Consider the following 23,931-nt stretch of genomic DNA (forward strand, 5'->3'; position numbering starts at 1 on the left):
TCAAAAGTCTTTATTGATCCCAGTGGGGAATTCAGGTGTTTAGCAGCACAGCAGGCATGAAACTCAATTACAACCAAGAGATTCAAATATATCAAATATAAAAGTCCAAATAAATGTAGTAGACTTAAGAGTCGACTACCTAGCCCTCAGTATTTGGGACTGACTGGGATAGCTTAGTATATAAACAATTAAAAAACATGTAGGCATAATTACAAGAAACAATCTATCACCAGAATATGAACAAACTGTATATCTATACATCAAAGAACAAACATAGCTGGGTGCTCTTGAATAGAGTATGTGATAACTTGCTTACAGTCCAGGTGGATGTGTGGTTCTCACAAAGTCAATATATACAGTAGATTTCTTGACATTGATCCATTCGTATAATGGATTATGTACAGTCAATCAACAGTGTATATAATGAACAATATACAATCTATTGACAGTAAAACATGAAGAGCAGTTAACCTAAGCAGGCTGATACTTTAGTGTACATCCAGTAGTCTATGAGCACATGTACCAGGGAAGACACGGCTCATTAATGCAAAAATATTAATTCCTCTACCGAGTACACAAATACCCACTGAAGATGATGGTTGTACAGGGAAGTTTAACACCCCACATTCTAGTAGAATCTATTGACCAAGTAGAGCCAGTAGAGAATTATAAAAAAAACAAGTGTAGGTTAAGTGATATTTCTTTGTTAAATTCATCGTTAAATAGCTCTATATTCTGATAGTAATCATTGCTATCGAGTGTTATTATTGTTTGTTCAGTAACAGGAGTCTCCCGGTCTCTACAGCTCTTTAGTAAACAGAAAATATCGGGATAAGCATTTTGTCCAATCAGGAGAAAGAAATCACACAGGATAAACAAGTGAATTTGGAAGTGAAGACACAAATAAATTAGCACTGGAACTGGAACACTAAAATTGAAGCTGATAATCTCTCCCGATTGGCTGAAATCGGCAATACACCTGAAAATGTATTTTCTGTTTATTATTAAAGAGCTGGTGAGATAGGGAGACTCCTGTTACTGAACAAACACTCCATAGCAATGATTACCATCACAATATCTTTAATCTTTTAACAAAAAAGTTAAACTATACCTGTACACAATCCCCATAGCTACATTTATTTTCCCTTATTTTTTAGTGCAAGCTTATTTCAGGCACACTAGTTTTGTTGAGGACCCAGTCTTAACTTTAGTATAGGCTTCAGTCTGTCTTATATGAAAACCATAAACTGCCAACACTGTGTCATCCTTTAACCTCATGCTCTCTGACCAGAGCCCTGTGGTGGGCATAGCATCAAAACCCCTAACAAAGACACGCCTCCATTAAAGGCTAATACTCTTCTAAAAGACCTTCATAATCATCTTCACGATAATTTTCACGATAATCATTATCATCGGTGTCTAAACAATCATAATCGTCACAACAATCATCATCATCATCATCATCAGCACCGTCTAAACCACCATCATATTCATCTTCAGTGTGTTTATAATTTGTATCATCAACTGTATGATCATTCCTCAACCTGAGAGACACACAGCCAACACCCTCACTGCAATAACCAGGCATCCGTCCCACGGTTTCCCACGTGTCCGTCTGGTCACAGTAGCGCTCGATGCTCGAGAGATACCTACATGAACAGAGACCAACAGCCATGAGAGAATTGTCTGGTGTGGAAAAGAAGACACTTTTCCGCTGCATTCATAAAGCAGTAGTGTCTTACCTGAGGCTGTCGTCCCGCCCTCCAAGAACGTAAATCTTTCCATCCATCTCAACCACACTAGGGTCAAAGCGTCGCTCTTGCATGGGGGCACACGTGGTCCACAGGTTGGTTTTGGGATTGAAGCACTGCACCGTGTCAAGGACCATGCGACCATGCCGACCACCTATAGATAAAGAATTAACAGGATAGTAACTGTTATAGGACTATTATGTGCCTCAACAAGTGAAGTTGAAGTGAGCCCATTTTGAAACTAATATCATTGGTTGAAAGTAACTAAATACATTTACTCAAATTCAGTGCTTTAGTACAATTTGGATGTACTTTACTTGAATGTTTCCATAAAAAAATGCAGAGGCAAATATTTTACGTTTTACTCCATTACAATTATACATATTATAATTATACATATATACGTAGCGCGTGGAAGGAACACGTTGTTCCAACCAGTTCCTTTCCCCTCCATCAGGCGCCCCGGCTGATCAGGGGGAGGCAGTAGAGAGACCAGGACGACTGAATGTTTTTTGTGAGGGTACCTTCCCTTTACAATTATTTGACTGTTTACTAGGCCCCGTTTACACTGGCAGCCAAATCCAGTCTGAATCTAGCCTGAATCAGATCTGTGCCATATTATCCAGATTAGAATCCGATTTGTTTTACAAAGTCTGAACAGAGACAGGTCACATGGAATCCGATTTAAAGTATCAGCCTGCTTAGCCTGGTTAGATTTGAGACACATTCAGAGGTGGTTTCAAATCTGATTTCTAAAGATGCGTCTCAGTCTGAACGCAGTAACCTGCTCTAACCACCCAAGTCGCATATCAAACTGTCCAAAATGTCACTTGAAGCACGACCCGAGAACCACCGACGTCATTACAGAGCGCGAGAATTGAAAATGAAATAAATCATTTTGATTTACAAGAGCGCAAGGGGTGTAATGAAAACAAAACAATAGTGCAGCATAAGTTTTACAGAAGAAATGGCGAGCAGCATTCAGTGTACAGATGGAGAAATTCAATGTCTCCTAGCACTTTGGGGGGATGCCTCATTAAGCGAAACTTGTAGGAATGTACAGGAACAAGGCAATATATGAAGACATATTTCATGGTATGGCAGAAAATGGGTTCACAAGGTCCTAAAAGTCATGACGCCTACGTCGTTACCACGGCAACCAAGGCAGATATGTCGACGCAGGGCGGCTTTAGGTTGACGTTGTTTAAAAATCGGACTGAACACACAGATCTGTGACAGATCCGATTTAGTCGCTTGCAAATGCAGTGTGAACAGTCGGGCCAAAAGATCGGATTTGAGAAATAAATCGGATTTGACTGCTAAACGGGGGGTCCTAGTTACTTTGCAGTTTTCCACTCACCGGGCCTCTTTATTAGGCACACATGTCCAGCTGCACGTTAATGCAGATTTCTAAACAGCCAATCTATGGCAGCGATGAAATACATTTAGGCATGCACACACGGTCAAGATGATCTGCTGCAGTTCAAATCAAGTGATTAAAGTGACTTTGAACGTGGCCTGAACCGTTGACTCAAGGCAGGATGTATCCAGTCTCTCATGTTGCAAATGCCAAATTCTGACCCTACCATCCGAACATCACAGCGGAGATCGAGACTCACCAGACCAGGGGACATTTTTCCAATCTTCTATTCAGTGAATAGGCTTTAAGCACAGCAGCCATATTACTTCCATCACAGGTCTTACCAATGATTCTAATGAAGGCTCTGTTCCATTTAAGGCAGGTACACACTGCAGGATATTTGATTCGATTATGCTGTCCGCGTCGTTTTTTGGCGCTCGCCGTCAAAACCTCCCGATCTGACGCAGATCGTCCTTTGATCGGCGAGATAATGCTCGCTGTGTGTGAAAGGCTCTGCGATCATCCGCTCTGCGATGGCTTTCCGACCGTTTTCAAATATCTACCTTGTTAGATATTCAGTGTCCCAGACTGAAAATCATACAATGTGAAAGGGTCTGAGATAAGTCTGCGAGCATATCAGCGCCACAGCCAATGAGAGCACATTACAGCAGCCACCGTGGCAAGGAGAGGATCAATGGACCTGACCAAACAGCAACAAACAGACCCTCCCCCGCAATATTACCGTCCTGTCCTGTTTTAAGTTAAACATTATAAAACTGAATGAGAGAGCGTGAGCTGTGTGTAGTGTGTGTGTGTGTGTGTGTGTGTGTGTGTGTGTGTGTGTGTGTGTGTGTGTGTGTGTGTGTGTGTGTGTGTGTGTGTGTGTGTGCGCGCGTGCGTGCGTAATATGTGTGTGTGAGAGCAGCGTGTCTGTCACTCGGGAACCCGTGCCTATTTTTGTTGTTGTTGCCAGATTTTGCCAGAGAAATAAGCAACCAGATCTATGAAAACAAGCTCAACAAAAGCGACAGGCCACATGAGCACTTTTTTGAAAATAGCCGATCTACCAGGTCACGTTGTAGATAGGCTATTTTCAAATTAGAACATCTTGAAAAAAATTGAAAATTGTCGAATATTTTCTAAATCCACAGATCTTGTATGGGGGTCTATGGCACAACATATTATTTTCAGAAGGGGGAGGTCTGCGGGCAAATATTAATTTGGGGGTCCTTGCCATGAGAATGTTTGAGAACAACTGGTTCAAACAACATTAGGAAACAAGGCCAAATAAGCAACTAAACTTTCAAGCGACTTTACAGAAAAACAATACCAACGTCGTTTATAATAAGCGGACATGGCAACACTGCATGCTGTGTAGCCTACTTGACGAGAGAGAGAGAGAGAGAAAGAAAGAGAGAGACGCATCACGGGTCGTTTAAAATGACTTGGAATGAAAACCAATGTATGTATTGGGTCTGACCCTGGATAGCTAGTGAACTATCCTACAGTATGTAATCCCTGGTTGGGGATCAATCTATAGCAGTGGTTCTCAACCTTTTTACAACAAGTACCACCTCAGATTTTATCTGTCATTCCAAGTACCATTACCGCCAAACGTGCACGTTTGGCATCGTGCGCGCGCGAAGCGCGCGTGCGATATTTTGCGCGCGCGCAGCGCGCGCGATTTTTTTGGGCGGTTATTAGCGGTTATTGATGCTTTTTGGCCGGGTTTAGGATGGATTTAGGGCAGTGGTTTTCAACCTTTATCATGCCAAGGACCCCTAAATTGATAAACATTCGGCCGTGGACCCCCATTTGAAAATGTTTTGTGCCAGGGACCCCCAGAAGCAAAGATATCAGTTCATTTTCGCTTAAAAAATATATATATATTCAAAGATATGCAACACTTTTTCATGGTTTTTCCAAAAATAGCAGATCTACAAGCTCATAGCGCGGTGCCTGCTATTTTTGAATAGCCAAAGCTAAGTGGTTAAAAATGATTGTGACGCTATTAACTCATGTCCAACTTGACCATACTGTACAATACCAAGTACATTTTCAAAAAGCCAAAGTTTAAATGGGGCTGAAGCGGTTTATGTATGTTTTGTCATAATAATTAAAATCCACAAAGTTACTAGTAGTAACTAAAGTTTTCAAATAATTGAGGTGGAGTAAAAGTATAATATTTGCCTCTGAGATGTATTGGAATAGAAATAAAAATATTGCAAATTGGAAATACTCCAGTCAAGTAAAATTACCTTAAAATTATACTCAAGTACAGTATTTGAGTACATGTACTTAGTTACTTTCCACCACTGTCAGCATTAGATAAGATGAATTACTCACCTTCTGAAAAGATGAAAGAAAACACACTTTTGTTCCATAGCCCCACATTGTCTTGGTTTCAGAGATCATGGTTGTAAATATGAACTTTTGCCACAAAGTCTTTATATTCCATAATGTCCCATGACCCACGTCCGTGTTATTGACATTTTGACGATGCACGTTAGTCAAGTGGAGCTGTGTTCCGTGAGCAGAAAGCTGTCAAGTGGCCTCCAGAAAATAAATCTGGTTTCCTTTCAAAACGATGTGCATTTCAGAATAAGAGGTTTTTTAAAACTCTATCCTTGTAATGTTACAATTCAACACACGTTTTATTTTGAAATCATACTACTGGAAGTAGAAGTACCCAGGTAGCCTAGTTGAAACTACTTAACTTCACGCGAAAGCAGTGTTTATGCGGAACGGGGGAGAAAAAAAAAAGTCAGACAAACAGTGGGGGGAAATCACGGATCTGTGAGAGTGTCCCGTCGTCCCGTTTGACTTTTTCTTAACGGAACGGCGTTCCGCCACCGAATCTTTTACCGGAACGCCGTTCCGGACCGTGCCGGCCCACTTTCACCCCTGCCCTTCACCGTGTTTGTTTTGATCGTGGCTACCAGTACCGGCGCATTCAAAGTAACAGCCAGGAAATGCGCTGTTCCCACACTGACAAAGTGTTCAACAAAACCTTTTTTAAATTAAATTTGAGTGATATTATGGTAATGTTATTTCCATTCAAAGTAGTATTTCGATAGTTTTATTATGTTTTCATATATATAATTTTTTTTTTTTTTTTTTCATTTCCCCCCCACTTTTTTTCATTTTTGGGAAGATTCTTCCGCGTACCACCAGGGGGGGGCTCAAGTACCACCGGTGGTACGCGTACCACAGGTTGAGAACCACTGATCTATAGTGTGAAAACCACAACGACATATGACAGCCGATTTCAAGAAATCAACTCCTGCAGTGTGTAATGCTCAACGATCAGATGAATCCCCGACCACTTTAAAAGTCCTACAGTGTGTACCAGCAACCTGACTCCGTTTGACCAGATGGAACAAAGCCTTCATTAGTATCATTGGTAACACCTGTGAAGGAAGTAAGAAGAAGCCCAATTTCTTTCTAATATGGCTGCTGTGCATAGAGCCTATTGTAGCCTCAGTTTCCTGTTCTTAGCTGACAGGAGTGGCACGCTGTGTGGTTTTCAGCTGCTGTAGGCCATCTGCCTCAAGGTTTGACGTGTTGTTCATCAGATATGCTCTTCTGTATACCTTGGTTGTAAGTTGTAACAAGTGGTCGAGTTACTGTTGCCTTTCTATCAGCTCGAATTCTTATCTGACCTCTGGCATCAACAAGGCATTATTCTCTGTAAACCTTAGAGATGGTTGTGCACCGAAATACTAGTAGATCAGCACTTTCTGAAATACAGAGACTAGCCAGTGTTGCACCATCAACCATGTCACTTAAACGAGATTTCCTCCACATTCTGATGCTCTGTTTGAACTGCAGCAAATCGTCTTGACCATGTGTGCATGCCTAAAAGGCATTGAGTTGCTGCCTTGTAATTGGCTGATTAGCAATTTGTGTTAACATGCAGTTGGATAAGCGTGCCTGATAAAGTGGCCGAAGAATACAGATTATTAATACAAACATAATTCAGCTTTCAAATAATGTATTGGTTAATCTATTCAGCAGCACACAAACAACTTTACCAGACGCAACATTAATGTGATTAACACATTAACTTATTACAATCCAATAATACAACTGTGAAGTGGGCCATTCTGCACATTTGATTTATGTTTGGTACTGCAAGCTAATTATTTTGCCAGTACTTTTATTCGAGTAAAATTTGGAATGCTTTTGCTTTTAACTGAGTATCTGTTAAAACGCATCTATATTCTGTATTGCTACATTTACTCAAGTGTAAAAGTTGAGTACTTCTCCCACCACTGACTAAGAGCCTTTAACAACAGATGTGATACCTGTAACGTAGATCTTTCCATTCAGAGTACAGACGGCCGGTCGTTCAGGTGGAATCTGCATAGAAGCCACTTCTGTCCATACAGATGTTTCAGGGTTGTACTTCTGGGTTGGGTTTGGCTTCCCATGTGTTGTAGAGCCACCTAGGTTCCAGGAGGACACACACACACACACACACACACACACACACACACACACACACACACACACACACACACACACACACACACTGTAATGTCAACTGTTTTCTTTGGACAGTCTTTGGACATTTTCAGTTAACCATTATGCTTGACATACATTACAAAAAAAAAAAAAAAAAACAGCAGGCTGAACCTGCAGGCGCATAAATCTGTTTCATACCGAAAAAATAGAGCAGTCCATCTAGTGCCACCACATGACAGCTATAATCATCACGATAGGCTGCCACGCCGACAGACTCCATGAGCTTCCAGGTGTTGGTGTTGGGGTCGTAGCGTTCCATTGAGTCTTCACTCTCCTCACTCCCCCGGCCACCTACTGCAAACACATATCCATCCAGCATCACCAGGCCTATGTTGGGTTGTGTAGGGAAAAAATAATTTAAATAACCCTGACTTTTAGAAGTGAATAACTTGGCCATGTACGATGCAGCCTCTCATTCAACTTGAATTTCAAATTGTAGTTCAACTAATATGATGCTGTGCAATAATTACACATTCTCATAAACAATAAATGTTATATATTTTGGAAATCATGTTTGAAGAGACCACAACATTTCCTATACTCATGTGATGTCAGGAGTGGAAGTAGTACTACTTTACTGTTGCTTGAGCACACCACTCCACCAATGCAGGGACATTTATATAATCAATTAACAATAGAAAGCCTTCCAGAGCATAGTGAATAGAGCTAGTGTGTGTGTGTGTGTGTGTGTGTGTGTGTGTGTGTGTGTGTGTGTGTGTGTGTGTGTGTGTGTGTGTGTGTGTGTGTGTATATATGTATATATATATATATATATGCGATCAAAACAGGGACAGCAGGGTTAATGTGGTAAATAAATGTCACAGTTTGACAATCTTACTGAAGAAATGGCGTGCCACATTCATGGGAGCCATCTTCAACCAGGAGTTCTGGTGAACATCATAGCGCCACATCTTCATAGGTGGAGCTGGAGCACGTGAACAATCACAATCAGCCAAATACAGAATAGAGCCTATGGTGGAAGAAGAGCAGAATGAAAGAAATGAGTTATGCCTTGATTGTTACATAAATAAAGATTGTAATATGCATACACAACTTGAGTAGTCGTATTTTCTTCATCTCTTTATTAGTGTGATGTTTCACTTATCAAGCCAAGAAATTAATAGAAATTCACCAAAGTAGTTGTGACATAAGCTGCCAGGTGGGCTATATACCAGCCTCACCACTAGCTGCAGTATAAGGGACTACACCATGAATTTGAACTTTTTCTTCTTTTTTGTGTGTTTTTGGTCTCAGCAAATCTGGGGTTTTCTGTAAATTGGTCTAAAAACAGGCCAAACTGATTTGGTAAATTTGGTGATGTCACCAAATTTATGTCACTATCACGTTTTTCAGTTCCAACCAAAAAAAAAAAAAAAAAAAAAACTTTTTTAAAAAAGAAATATTTTTCTTATTTTTTTTTTTTACTTTTTCCACACAGAACCAGGAGATAACATGCATACAAACTGGCTCAATAGCGCCCCGTGCCAAACAGGACAATGTGGTATTGCAGGTGAAAGTGCTTTATAAGCCAGAGAGAAGTTAGTTGGAATGAGTATATCTGAGGCTTGATTTAGGCTCAAACCTTTTAACTCATAAGCTCATAACTGGCTTTAGTGGTCTGGGATTCTGTGCAACACTACGTCTTACTATATTTACGATGGATGTAAAGCCAGCTTCCACCAAATGTATGGAGCCTTTTAAAACTGAGCTAAGCACTTTCGCATGTTTTTTTTTTACATTCAGAGAGTACTGAATGACAGTACTATTCATAAATGCAGCAACACTAGCCAACGTATGATCACTGTTGCTAATTACTACCTACCGCACCTTTAAAAAGTGATTCTAGTTTAATGGCTTGATAAATTAACCATCACAATAATACCCCCAAGCACTGCTCTCTCCATGTATCCCTTCTTATCCCCTTTTTGGTAAATGATATACTGTAGCTATACTACGCCGATTATTTTGGCTATACTTTGCTGCAAACTTTTGTTTTAGAATAGTTTTTGCTTGCCAAAACGTTTTAAGAATATGATTTAGATAGCTTGTGTTTTATATTTGATGTTTACCTGGCATCCAAGTTGCTTTTAATTACTTTTGTTGACTTTACTTCATGACATTTACTCTGATTTCACCGTTGCAAATAGCTCTGGATAAAAACACCTGCTAAATGCTTAAATCGGCTCTATGCATAGCACCCATATTAGAAAGAAATAGGGCCTTTCTTACTTCCTTCACAGGTGTTACCAATGATACTAATGAAGGCTCTGTTCCATTGGTCAAACAGAGTCAGGGTGCTGATATTGTGCATGTTGGCTCACTGGAAACACTCTGCTACACCAGTGGTTCTTGAAGTGTGGACAGGTACCCTCATGGTTCCTTGAGGGGGTTCCAAATGGCCCCTTACGGGTGTGTAACTCTGGGAGTGTACAAATGGAACCAAATGGTCCATTTGGTTCCATGTGTACACTCTCAGAGTTATGGGGGTCCTTGAAATTAAAAGAAGGAAGCAATATGGCTGCTAGGCATAGAGCCTATTGTGCCCTTCAAGAATTCCAATTGCCTTTCCAGCTCAACGTTACTACAGATAGTTTCAGAGGCCAAAAAGAGTAGGATCGATTAAACGTCCTAAATTGATTGACTGTGATGGTAATCCTCACCTGACGCAACCGCAGCCTGATAGTCTACTCTGCCGGGCAGATGCCCCAGAGTCCTCCACTGCTTGGTCAGGAGATCAAAGCTCTCAACTTTGGCGAAAAAACGCTTGAAACAGGTATCTCTTCCCACCGTCACGATCACTAAAAGTTCAAACACATTATTTAATTCATTCATGCATGCTTATGACTTTTGGATCGATGTTGAGTGTCTGCGTGTCACCTTTTAACTACCAACATCAAAATAAGAAAATCCAAAATAGAAAAGATAGCAAATCTACAAGCTCACAATGCAACACATTGTGAGCTTGTAGATCTGCTATCTTTGCTATTTGTCATACGACAACATATATAGGGCTTAAAACAAAGAAATAGAAGATAAACGCAGCACCAGGCACATACATGAGCCCTGGTAGTCACAGTAGTCTATATATTAGTGAAATGTTATAACCCAAATTATCAGTCACTGAATTAATCCAAGATAAATTGGTGTGCATTTTGACATCTATAAAAAGTACAAAAATGTTATTAAAATTGAATTGTAAAATGTTAATAATGAAATAATAACCATTATGAACCCTGAGTAGGTAGGTAGGTACTTAATTCATCCCCGAGGGGAAATAATAGCAAACGTCAGATTTTTATTGGCAGATATGGAGGAATGCACCATCATCAGTGTCAACATGTGTTCAGCAGGGTACCTGCTGTCCTGCGTGGGCGTGCTGTGTTACTGTAGGGCCGCTCCTTGGCCTCAGAGATGAACCTCTGGCAGCCCTGGTTTTCTTTCACCACATCCAGACACTCAACCACAGTGTGGAGGTAGGAGGGACTGATGAGAGGCAGACGGATTTGCTCCAACACCTTAAAGAACATTACATTACATTACAGTCATTTAGCAGACGCTTTTATCCAAAGCGACTTACAATAAGTGCATTCAACATAGGTAAGGAACGAAACTACTAATCACCAGAAGTCCTAAGTGCATTTCCTGCAAAAACAAGCAACCAAGAGTATACCTAGCGCTAAGATAAAAGTGCTATATATCAGCTACCTACTACACACAGAACACTCATTATTTACTGGTCCAACTGGATATTGGGCGAACAACATATTTATCATGCATATTACCAACAAACACCATATCTCTGCTGTCGGGCAGAAACCAGCTAACTCCAAAATCTTAATTTTTCAGGAAATGACAAAAACAAAACAAAAAGGTGGAGTTAGGAGGTTTTGTTCATCATTGATAAATCACATTGATTGCCAGAGTTTATTCATAATGTACTCACCCACTGCCAGAATTTTTTTAAATCATTTTTATAGAAAAATATGAATTATGTTTCAGTTTATTTTTGAACATTGAAGTGAATGGGTTTAAAAAAATAATAATTATAACTCCTAATTCGTTGTGAACAACGAAAAATTTTAGAAATAAAAAAACAAACAAACAAAAAGTGTGAGAATTCTCCTCTTTGGCGGTTAACACCATTGACTGAAAAGGGGAGAATTCTCCCCTTTGGCAGTAGACCTGTTATAAGAACAGCTGAATGGACCTCCAAGCTCACAATGAGGTTGAAGGTCAAAAGGAGGTGGTAACTTGAGTCAGCAAAAACAGTTAACTCCACCCCCCTTTGATGGAGTTTAGCAGAAAGTTTGAGGATCCAATGGTTTTGTCAGAAGCGCTTTTTAATACTTTTCATTGGTTCAATTTTGTTTTAACAACACACAGACGTAAAGGGTGTTCAATAGCACTGATTTGTGGAAAAAAATGCAAACGCGTCAAAATGGAGTCTGGTTTGTGCCCGACAGCAACGATATATAGATGCCAAGCATGTATAGGAGACATCTATAGGAAGAGACATGAGAGACAAGAAAGGACTGACCTTTTCAAAGCTCTGCCTGTGGGTAGGACACTTGTCTAACCACAGCATGGCAGCATCAAACACCATGTCCTCCTTGGGCACATTGAGATGGTCACTGGCAAGAATCTCCGTCACTCTTTCCACAGAGAGAGAGAGGAATTCTTCCTATTGGTAGGAAAGAAATACAGTACATTAGATGATAGATGTAGAATGTTCCCATACTTCCTAATGAAGTAATGTTTTCTCCTCTGAAGTGATCACTGGTGATAGATTGTTGTCTCCGGCAGGCCGAAAGGCATGGTGAGAGTATTTGCACCCTGTCCGTCCGTGTGTCTGTGAACAGCTAATCTCCGGCACTGTTGGCCCGGCCGCTGTGAAACTGTGCACACACACACTCCCTGGATGCCAAAGCCAAACCTCTACCCCAATTCGTTCAGATTGGCCTGTTATAGCGCCACCAGGAGGCTGATTTGTGCGAAACACATTTTTGGATATCACTCCTAGAGGTTTTGTCCAAACCTCACGCAAATCTGTAAATCTCCAGTCATGTGATCAACACGTATCTGTATCTATTCCATATTCCATCTTGATTGGCTAAAATTGGCTTCCAAAGTTTGCAGGATTCGATTGGATTTCTGTGATTTCTGCGCGAGAAAAAAAGGGCGTTCTGCTTCCAATTTTTTTTTTCTCACACCGTTAGGTGAACCCCCAAGGTTGGTGCCCTGTGCTGCGCTGCTTTTATCCGCCAGATTGGGACGTTCACGGCATATTTTGCACCATTACGGTGCGTTCATCATCAGTGACGAGTGCCTCTAACAGCCGCTGCTGGCTGCGTGCACGCAGCGAGGCAATGCGAGGCGATACGAGGCAACACTCACACAATCACGTGCAGCATGCGTCCCCTCCTCCCCTGCGCCTAATGGCTGTACATGGGGCCGACACGTGCTTTAGCGTGATTGTGTGAGTGTGGCTTCAGGAAGTAAATTCCTAGCCTCGATCTCCAGGCTTTTATTTTTTAGTTCTGCTAAAAAATAAAAGCTTTTTCCTGTCCCAGCTGTTGGTATGCAAAAGCACCTTGCGACGTCTGATGTGTCGCGCATTATTTATTTTGGGTGCACATGTGCACGGTCGCACCTGCGCACCAGTTATGTGCACCCCTGGAAATGACACTTGAACATTTTTAAATCAGCCTCATGGTGGTGCTATAATAGACAGGAGGGATTTCAGAAAAAAGGCCTTCTATAAGGAGGTTAGAGGCATTTGGGGGTAAAAGTTGGGAACCAGGCCATTTTACATAATTCAAGGGTGCTGAATCAGAAAAACACGGTTCCCAAGCAAAATTCTTAGTGCTTAACCTCCTAATTTGCATATCAAAATGGCTGCCGATTTTTAAGTATTTCTTAAATAACTCTATAACAAAGCAATCAAATCTGACAAATAAAGTGTATATATTTATATTCTGAGGGTCAGACAATGTGTGGAAGGTATTTATAATGTAATATATGTAAATAAATGTAAATAATGTAAATAAATATGCAAATTAGAGGCCACTATTACAGAAAACGGTTTCGTACTTAAAGTGATTCATCCGCATCCCCCTTATTTTATTTTATTTCTACTTATCTGTATTTTTACCATCCTTAAGACATCTAAAATACATATTTAGATCATGGAAAAATCCTGGTACATTTGGCCCCTGATGACCAAAAAATAAATTGCCCCCATGTATAACTCACCCCCAGAATGAGTTAGAGCCACAGAACTGGTACTGATAACTGAACACAAACTACTTTCAACACAACTATATAGAGTGGGATGGGGATGGCTATAGTTACACTTAGACGGCCAACAGGGACTAGCTGAAATGTATTAAGCCCCGCCCCTCTGTGTTCCTATTGGCTGGGCTTTAAACAGCCATAACTCCAATTCCCAGCATCGAAAACCTATGAAACTTCCTAGATGCGCTTAGACGGCCAACAGGGAAAGGCTGAAATTGTTTAAGCTATGTAGCCTAACTTTTCAGTTGATTGCCATACAGGCTTGTGTCCCCCCCCCCACCCCCGATGGGCCCTGCCTAGTACAGCCTAGTCCAGCCTATTACTGCCTAGTCCTAGGACTAGGCTAGACCTGGGTGTACTAGGTTTTACTGTACTAGACTCTGCTGGGCTCTAATAGTCTGTTTTCAGCTCTAGCAGGCTTTGCTAGGCTGTACTTGGCTTTATTAGGCTATAGAAGGCAGTACTTTACTTTGGCCTACAAATGTTCATGCAAAACTATTGGTGGTGCACACACAAACTATTGCCCGTGTACACAGTGGTTAATCCCAATGGTCTGAGTATCTACAGGGCTGACAAGGGACTAGCACAGCCTAGTTCAACCTAATAGAGCCTAGTACAACCTAGTCTTAACTAGTCCAGTCTGTTCCATGCTAGTATAGCCTATATCGCCGTCCCCTAGTCTGTTCCATCAAAAGGCTGGACTAGGCTAGACCTGGGTGTACTAGGCTTTGATGTTGTAGTCTCTACTGGTCTCTAATAGACTGTTTTAAATTCCAGTAGGCTGTGCTGGTCTGTACAATGCTATATTAGGCTGTACAAGGCAGATCTGTACTATGGTCTACAAAGGTTCATGCAAAACTATTGATCGTGCACACACAAGCTATTGCCCGTGTTCACAGTGGTTAGTCCCAATGGTCTGAGTATCTACAGGGCTGACAAGAGCCTAGCACAGCCTAATAGAGCCTAGTATAGTCTAGTACATCCTAGTACAGCCTAATCTATCCTAGTCCAGCCTTATCAGTCCTAGCATAGCCTTGTACCCCCTCCCCTATTCTGTTCTCCCAAAAGGCTGGACTAGTCATGGGTGTACTAGGTTGTACTATACTAGACTCTACTGGTCTATAATAGGCTGTTTTAAGCTCTAGTAGGCTGTGCTAGGCTGTACTAGGCTCTATTAGGCTGTGCAAGGCAGATCTGTACTATGGTCTACAAAGGTTCATGCAAAACTATTGCTCGTGCACACACAAGCTATTGCCCGTGTACACAGTGGTTAGTCCCTATGGGTTGAGGATCTACAGGGCTGACAAGAGCCTAGCACAGCCTAATAGAGCCTAGTATAGTCTAGTACATCCTAGTACAGCCTAATCTATCCTAGTCCAGCCTTATCAGTCCTAGCATAGCCTTGTACCCCCTCCCCCATTCTGTTCTCCCAAAAGGCTGGACTAGTCATGGGTGTACTAGGTTGTACTATACTAGACTCTACTGGGCTCTAATGGTCTGCTTTCAGCTCTAGCAGCCGTTGCTAGGCTTTACTGGGCTCTATTAGGCTATAGAAGGCAGTACTTTACTTTGGCCTACAAATGTTCATGCAAAACTATTTCTTGTGCACACACAAGCTATTGCCCGTGTACACAGTGGTTAGTCCCTATGGGTTGAGGATCTACAGGGCGGACAAGAGCCTAGTACAGCCTAATAGAGCCTATTAGAGTCTAGTACAGCCTATTACAACCTAGTCTAGCCTAGTCCGGCCTGTTCCATGCTAGTATAGCCTATACCACCCTCCCCTAGTCTGTTCTCCCAAAAGGCTGGACTAGTCTTGGATGTACTAGGCTGTACAGTACTAGACTCTACTGGTCTCTAATAGGCTTTTTAGCGGCTCTAGCCGCTCTATACCTGACTTTGTCCGTGTGCGTCAACGTTCTGATTGGTCAGGTGCGTCAACAAAGTGATTGGTCAAGCTTCACGCGACACATGGCTATAAACACATTATAAACACATATCAATGACAAAATGTATCAAAGGCGCCGCTACCTTCACACAGGGTGTGATTTTTTAATCTCTAGTAGGCTTTGCTAGGCTGTACTAGGCTATATTAGGCTGTACAAGGCAGATCTGTACTATGGTCTACAAAGGTTCATGCAAAACTATTGCTCGTGCACACACAAGCTATGGCCTGTGTACACAGTGGTTAGTCCCTATGGTCTGAGTATCTACAGGGCTGACAAGGGACTAGTAAAGCCTAATAGAGAGTATTAGAGTCTAGTACAACCTAGTACAACCTACTCTAGCCTAGTCCAACCTGTTCCATGCTAGTATAGCATATAGAAATGATTTCATGTGCATGCCATAAGCAATGCACAACACGTCGTTGCAAATGCCGGAAATCTGGGTTACGATGCACAGCCATGTGTGCATGTCAGCAACGGAGTGATGATCAACCTCCTTGTATGAATGTGGTCTAGTGTCTAGACTTTCGTTCAACAATGGCCAATACAGTATCTTTAGAGTACTAAACCGTTATCTGTTATGGGGGCCGCTATTTTGCATATTTCGGAGTAGGCTGATTATTATATTATATTATCATATTATATTACTTACAAATTATTTACTCACATTGTAGAAAATGTATATAGACACTTCATTTGTCAATTTTGCTTGCCTGGCCAGTGGCCACAGAGTTATTGAAGATAAAGGTGCGAATTTGCCAATTTGGCAGCCATTCAGATATGCAGATTAGAAGGTCAAAAACTAAACATTTAGCATGGGGAAAAAGTATGTATTTTAGATGTCCTAAGGATGGCAAAAATACAGATAATTAGGAACAAAATAAGGGGATGCACCTTTTGCACCGTTTGAGTACTACGGTACATCATTTTATGTAATAGTGGCCTCTAATTTGCATATTTATTTACATTTATTACATTACAAATATCTTCCACACATTGTATGACCCTCAGAACATAAATATATACACTTTATTTGTCAGATTTGCTTGCTTTGTTATAGAGTTGTTTAAGAAATACTTCAAAATCGGCAGCCATTTTGATATGCAAATTAGGAGGTTAAGCACTAAGAATTTTGCTTGGGAACCGTGTTTTTCTGATTCAGCACCCTTGAATTATGTAAAATGGCCTGGTTCCCGACTTTTACCCCCAAATGCCTCTAACAATCACATATTTCAGAAATCCCACCGGTCTATAACAGGCCGTTTCACGTTTTTATCTATAACTGCACCGATCTGCGCAAAACTTTGCATGCACACTCCGTAGAGGTCAAGGAAAAGCCTTTGCCCTGCATTTTACACATCTGCCTTTTAGAGCGCCACCAGAAGGCCGATTTGTGCAAAACAAATCTTCTGATATTACTCCTACAGATGCTGTCACGCAAATCGGCACACAGTATCTCTATAGCCATGTGATCAACACAGATCTGTCCGACTTTTCATATTCCATCCTATCATTTGCAGTAGAGGTCCGTTTTAAACAAAATGCCTCAAAACATGAACACAGCGTGCAATTTCCGTGAAATTTTGCAAGCACATTCCCACTAGGCAGAGGAGGAAATGCCACCCTTTTCACATTGGCCTGTTATAGCGCCACCAGCAGGTGTAACTTATCCAAACACATTTTTGGAACAAAATGCCTCAAATCATGAATGCAGTGTCCGATTGAAAGGCCTAAAAAGAAATAGCACCGCGCCACCAGGAGGCCACAATAACCTATCTGACCTGGCGGAGACCTGTGCTCCGAGGAGCACATTTTCTAGTTTGTTTGGTGAAATGGACATGTAACTGTAGCTTATTAATATACAGTACATCTAATGATTAAATGTTTCAAAATACGCCTGGGTCAGTGACAGGTTGAGTAATAGTAATAATGTTTTTTTTTTTTTAAGTAATAGGAGAAAAAGCCAACAACAGACAAACAACTTGGTTAATGTATGATCTCTCAATCACTGACCTGCCGATAGATAACACTGAAGTTTTCCAGAATGTAATCCATGCTGCGTTTCTTCAGCATTTCACAGGAGTGGTCGTCAGCACAGCAGTAAATCTCTACACAGTTATTTACATCTATGTGACGCATCATGTAGTCACAGCAGGCCCCTCGAACAAACGTGAACTCCAACAAGTCTGATGCTGCTAGCAGGGTCTATACCAGATGAACAAAATGTCTTTATTAAGTATTGCTGTTATGTATGATAAACAATGAATAAGGTTTATGATGATAATACATTACCTGCATATTTGCAGTGGAGATGGACACCTTTGAAGTGTAGGCATAGTTCACCAACAAACCAATAATCTGAGGTTCCACTCCACTCAAGGTCACCCTTTCCTGTGTGGACTCCTTCATGCCAGATGTAAACATGGCCTGTGCAGGTTGGAAAACATAATTAACTAATTGGATACAGCATGATGATCGGTTGACATGAAAGCCAAAGCAAAATTGAAAAGTAATTCTGTTAACAACAGCAGGTCAATAGAGGTGTGTATTTACCTCGAAGTAAGAGCTAAAGGAGGCCAGTACAGAACGATGGCAGGGGAACTCCTGTCCCTCAGAGCGCAGTATCACATCACACAAGACACTGTTGAGCCGCAGCCTGTTTAGACCCTTTAACACATTGTAGGGATGGTGGGGTTTCTCAAACTTCTCAGTCTTCAGTGAGGATAGAGATAGACTGGTGCTGTCCTCCTGAAGTGCAACGACAACATCCAGCGGGAGATTTATAGTCAGACAGATAAACAACTACTCATCTGTGAATAATGTTGCGGTGCTTCATGTGTCACAACAGTTTGCAAACAATGCAGTTCACCAACAGCTGTTTGAACGCATGTGCGCACGCGCACACACACGCACGCACGCACGCACACACACACACACACACACACACACACACACACACACACACACACACACACACACACACACACACACACACACACACACACACACACACACACACACACACACACACACACACACACACACACACACACACACACACACACACGCGCACACACAAACACACACACACACACACACACACACACACACACACACACACACACACTCACAGCCAGTCTCGTTCTCTTGGCAGCCTGTGGTGATTCTCTCTGGCAGGCAGCATCCAGGATGTTGTCAGCCATGGCTGGGGTGAGGTGTGGTGGAGTGGGTCGCGTCTGCAGAGAGAACACACAACATTACTGTTACATGTGGTTACACAGTCAAATTCTCACTGTTTAATTCTGAGAGGGTAGACATGGAACCTTGATGGAATTAACATAATTCACCTTTCTTAAGTCTTTTTTTTTTTGCCTGTCGATTAGTCATTTAATTGAATTCAGGCTGAGCATTGTGAAATGACTTATTGTGGTCAGATGTGATGAAGGTACGAGGTTACTCTCATCACGTTTAAAATGCAAAGAAACAGCTTCTTGACTTGTTAGCTTATTATGTTGATACACTGAAGCTTTATTTAATCAGGGGAGATTTGATGAGCATATCAAGTATTTTTTTTCAGCAATGTCTGACTCCTGGCTACACACCGTTCAGTTAACAAGCATTCACAACTGGGAGCTGCCCAGTTGAGAGGCATTTGTAACAGAGAGCTTCCCAGTACAGCCAGTCTCTACGGCCACTGGAGCAGTTTGAGTATTAGGAATATTTTCCCCTTTATGTGAATGACTAGTAGGCACTGCTATGCTTACTATGTAATTGTATATAATATTATTATTATTATGAATTCAATAATAACAATTATTATTATTAGTTTTATTTATATTGCACTTTACATTTGAAACTAATCTCAAAGTGCTACATAAATGTGCTGGTATCTAAGCAGCATCAAATAATGAATGAGGAGGAAATGGATTCAATCAGAGGTTGAGTGTTGGTCTAATATCAAACTCTGGTCTTCCTTTGTCTTTAGGGATGCAAATTATCGATTAATTAATGAATTAATTGATAATTGATGCGTTTTATTCACCCGTTTCCTAGGCTGTGTGGGCATCACTTCCTGTCGATTTCATTAGATATTATTTGTCATCTGACCAGTTTCATTGGAATTCATTGGATCAAATCGACAGGAAGTGATGCCCACACAGCCTAGGAAACAGGTGAATAGGACAAAAAGGAAAATTCTTGTCCGAAACCAAAAATGAGTGCAGAAACATGATTGCCTTGATGTATATAACATTAACGAGCGTCAACGAGCATCAGCTGGACACACACACACACACACACACACACACACACACACACACACACACACACACCTCCCCTCTGCAGTACTCTATGGAGTCTGTCTCTTTTCTCTCCAAAAGCCTGATTGTAATCGATTATAATTTAGATTAATTGTCAACATCCCTATGTGTCTTTGGTCCACTGTTCCTTCCTTCCACATCATATCTATCACTCCCTCCAGGCAAATCACAACTCACTTTTTCTTCCTTTAATCCTTTACTTTACTTAATTTATTTGGCTTCTCTTACACCATTCTTATATCAGCCTCAATCCAATAAACTATAGCGCTCACAACACACATATAAATGATAGAAACAATGTAAACCTATGGGCGGTGCCAGGGAGTCCGAGGGCTAGCAGGGTCTCAAGCCCCCCTAACTCTGGTCCATAGGAGCTCCTAACGCTATGGACCAGAGCTAAAGCCCCCCTGATGAAGGCTGAGCCCCCCCTCCCGACTTACTTGTGATCCTAGAGCAGCACAACTATCTCCGGACTCTGGGCAAATTGTAGGTAGAAAATTATATTTTTCATAATCTGCAAGGTGTTAATTACCACTACTCAAAACTTTCTTAGTTTGGGGAAGACTGGGCACCAGGAAAGGTGGGCACCGGGATAACTGGGAACTAGGAAGAGAGGGCACTAGGGAAATGTGGGCACCTAGAAGAGAAGGCACTTTGGGGTGGAGAAGAGTGGGAACTGGGGAAATATGGGCACCAGGAACACTGGGCACCTGAATTAGGACTGGGCACCTGAATTAGGATTTGTGCCCAGAAGTGTTAACTTCACATAGCATGCCGTTTTGTTGTTGGCAAGTTATATTTAGCCCACTGTTGTTTAAACCCCCAAACACAACACAACAATGAGGTCATGTGGTCACACAGACATATTGATAGCTGACAGTCTGATAGAAGTAGACAAAACAGTGGAAATGCTGTCTTTATGCAGGCGTTGTGAGCTTGTAGATTGTTGTGAGCTTGAATATTTGCTATTTTCCCTCCCACACATTTTATGGAGTGGATTTCTTAATCAGACAGTACTAGAGCCATTACTGTATGCAGGGTGAACAATAGACCAAGCAATAGCAAATGAGCCACCTTCGTTGTACGAATTGTTCCTTCCACACAAAACAATAGAAAGCACACCTTTATAATGATGATAATCATTCACAGGAGATATAGTTATTCAATGCCAGGTGGTAATAGGTGGCAATTAGCAGGTAGGTTTGATCGCAGCATTCGTGAATGCAAATACAAAGAAAGAATGAGCATGAATGGAGCAACCACTGAAACATTTCTTTCTTCTAGCATCATTGCTAATAAAGTATTCAATCTCACAGGAGTGCACCTATAAGTGTCCACTCTTCCTAGTGCCCAGTTTTCAAATTTGAGCATAACATAAAATACGTCTGCCAGATGGAAATTATTGTTATTTACTCCACTGCGCCCTCTACAGATCTGGTCAATACAAATAACCATTGATTGACCAGATCTGTAATTTCCGTCTGGCGGTCATATTCTTTAATATTTACTGCCCAAAAAGTGTATTATACAGAAAAAAGGTCCTGAGACGTTTCCCACCGTGGAGAGTAGTCTTTCAACAACACAAAACTGCATTTGTTACGTTGAGTAGCAAAATAATTATGTTTTTTCAGTGGTGTAAATAGCCCCTACGGAACCTCTCCCTCCGCTATGTAGCTCCGGTTCCGTAGGGGCTATGGTGTAAAGTAACTATAGTTACTTTACACTTATAAGTGCATTTACTCAAGTACTGTACTTAAGTACAATTTTTAGGTATTTCCAATTGTCTATACTCATTACTTTTACTCCACTATACATCTCAGAGGCAAATATTGACTTTTACTCCACTACGATTTGAAAACTTTAGTTACTAGTTGCAGATATTAATGATTATATTATAAAACAAACATACATTAACCACTTTAGCCCTATTTTACACCGAGACTATTTGAAAATAGCCGATCAACACGTGTTGTGAGCTTGTAGATCTGCTATTTTCAAACATTTTAGTACTTTAGGTACATTTTGATGTCAATACTTTTAATCAAGTAAATTTAGAATTTTGGACTTTTACTTGTAACATAGAATTTCTACAGAACAGAGTTTCAGAGATTTTTCAATTTCCACGACCCCCATAACTCTGAGAGTGTACAAATGGATAACAAAACAAGTTGTGGTGGTTTCCAGCCGAATGTAAACACTGAAAACACTAGCTTCTGCAACAGTTTTTTTGGTCAATGTTGCCATATATTGAGTGAAACAAACAAGCAAGCATGGGTCTCTAGGAAGGCAAGTCCAAAATAAGCAACTTAGTTATGTCAGATGAGTGTGGCTATTTGAAAATAGCCGATCTACAAGCTCGCAACGCGTTGTGAGCTTGTAGATCTGCTATTTTCAAAAACTCTTGAAATAAAAATGTGGAATATTTGGAATATATGTTTTAAACATTCCGATTGAATACTTTATTAGTAGTTTGTTAAAGAAAAAAAGCACAGGAAAGTATACAGTTCGATACAAGGTCTGCTAAGAGGATTTGAAACCAAAGAAAGCCTATGGCTTGTTTCCATCGGGATCCTTTGTACTCAATTCATAGAAGCCAATACAAACAACATGTTACCTATTTCCCTCTGTAGCTCCGAACCGTGGGACCGTGTGGAAACGTGGCTCGTTTAACGTGCAAGCTTGCTTTATAGCATTATAGTCCGGCCATATAACGTCTTGGTAGACGATCAGCAGGAACATACAGCAATACTTTTGGAACGAAGATGCTTCTCTCTTTGTTATCTTTTTCTGTTCTTACTTCTTATATCTTTTTTTTTCTCCCGCTACTCACTGTATCACTACCGCACCGGGCACGACAACATTGCGTCAACGTCATCACGTTTCACTCCCCAGCCCCACCCCCTTAAAGGAGCCAGGCCTAGCATATAACAAACACAAATGCTTCCTGGCACATAACACTTTCATGAAAATATTTGAGAACCACTGGTTTAAAAAACAATTCAAACATTGCAACGCAAGCCCAAACAAGCAAGTACACTTAAGAAACAAGCCCCTTACTTAACAGGAAAAAACAAGGCCAAAGTTGCTTATAATAAGCGGACTTGGCAACACTGGTTTTGGTACCGCGCGAGTTGTCCAGCAGGCCACGCCCACGCCAGTAGGATCTGGTCAAGGGCCCGCCTTCTGTATCCGGTGGCTTGCAAGCACGCCCACGAAAGCAACGTTTCCGTTTCCGTGTCTGATCCAGACCGGATCTTTATCCTGCAACGTGAATCGACCCCCCCAGGCCACACCCACCATTGGTCAGTTGGCTGGTGTCACAGTCTCGTCACGGCTTTTGGTCAGAAAAAAAGGTCTGCGTAACTTCATTATTGGCAACTTTTTATGCAGACTAGTGGTGAGACTGGTGACCACTGCACCGACTGACCAACGACTTTTTCTAAACGTTCCATGGTGAAAAATAGAGATCCTGCATCAGCAGCACAGACTGAATCACTTTACACTGATGTGTCAACTGAAAGTGGCATCCAACGTCAACTGGAATCTCCAGACTTTAGGGTGTAAGTAATTTGTCTTTGTTCATAGGGTAAGTATTTATGGTTTAAAAAAATGTTTTTTGTTAAAAGGTTGAAGCACAATATTCTTATAGTAATCATTGCTATAGAGCGTTTGTTCAGTAACAGAGGTCTCTCAAGCTCTTTGATAAACAGAATATACATTTTCAGGTAGGTGAC

The 23,931-nt window shown here is 41.2% G+C and overlaps 1 protein-coding gene across 1 annotated transcript; it reads right to left on the minus strand.

Annotated features, from left to right (window-relative positions):
* On the minus strand, positions 1 to 23,031 carry LOC311059880 (kelch-like protein 25). The gene is made up of 13 exons (XM_084077980.1): positions 22,812 to 23,031; positions 19,010 to 19,114; positions 18,432 to 18,626; positions 18,171 to 18,305; positions 17,892 to 18,083; positions 12,176 to 12,319; positions 10,994 to 11,153; positions 10,299 to 10,436; positions 8,477 to 8,608; positions 7,777 to 7,965; positions 7,419 to 7,559; positions 1,743 to 1,905; positions 1 to 1,649 (listed from the first exon to the last, which is right to left on the minus strand). The coding sequence occupies exons 2-13, from the start codon at positions 19,079 to 19,081 to the stop codon at positions 1,349 to 1,351; spliced, it is 1,962 nt and encodes a 653-aa protein (XP_083934106.1). The 5' UTR covers positions 19,082 to 19,114; positions 22,812 to 23,031; the 3' UTR covers positions 1 to 1,348.
* Between the last annotated feature and the right edge of the window lie 900 nt (positions 23,032 to 23,931).

Source organism: Gymnoscopelus microlampas, assembly GCF_963454915.1.
Source record: "Gymnoscopelus microlampas genome assembly, chromosome: 14".
Taxonomy (NCBI): Eukaryota; Metazoa; Chordata; class Actinopteri; order Myctophiformes; family Myctophidae; genus Gymnoscopelus; species Gymnoscopelus microlampas.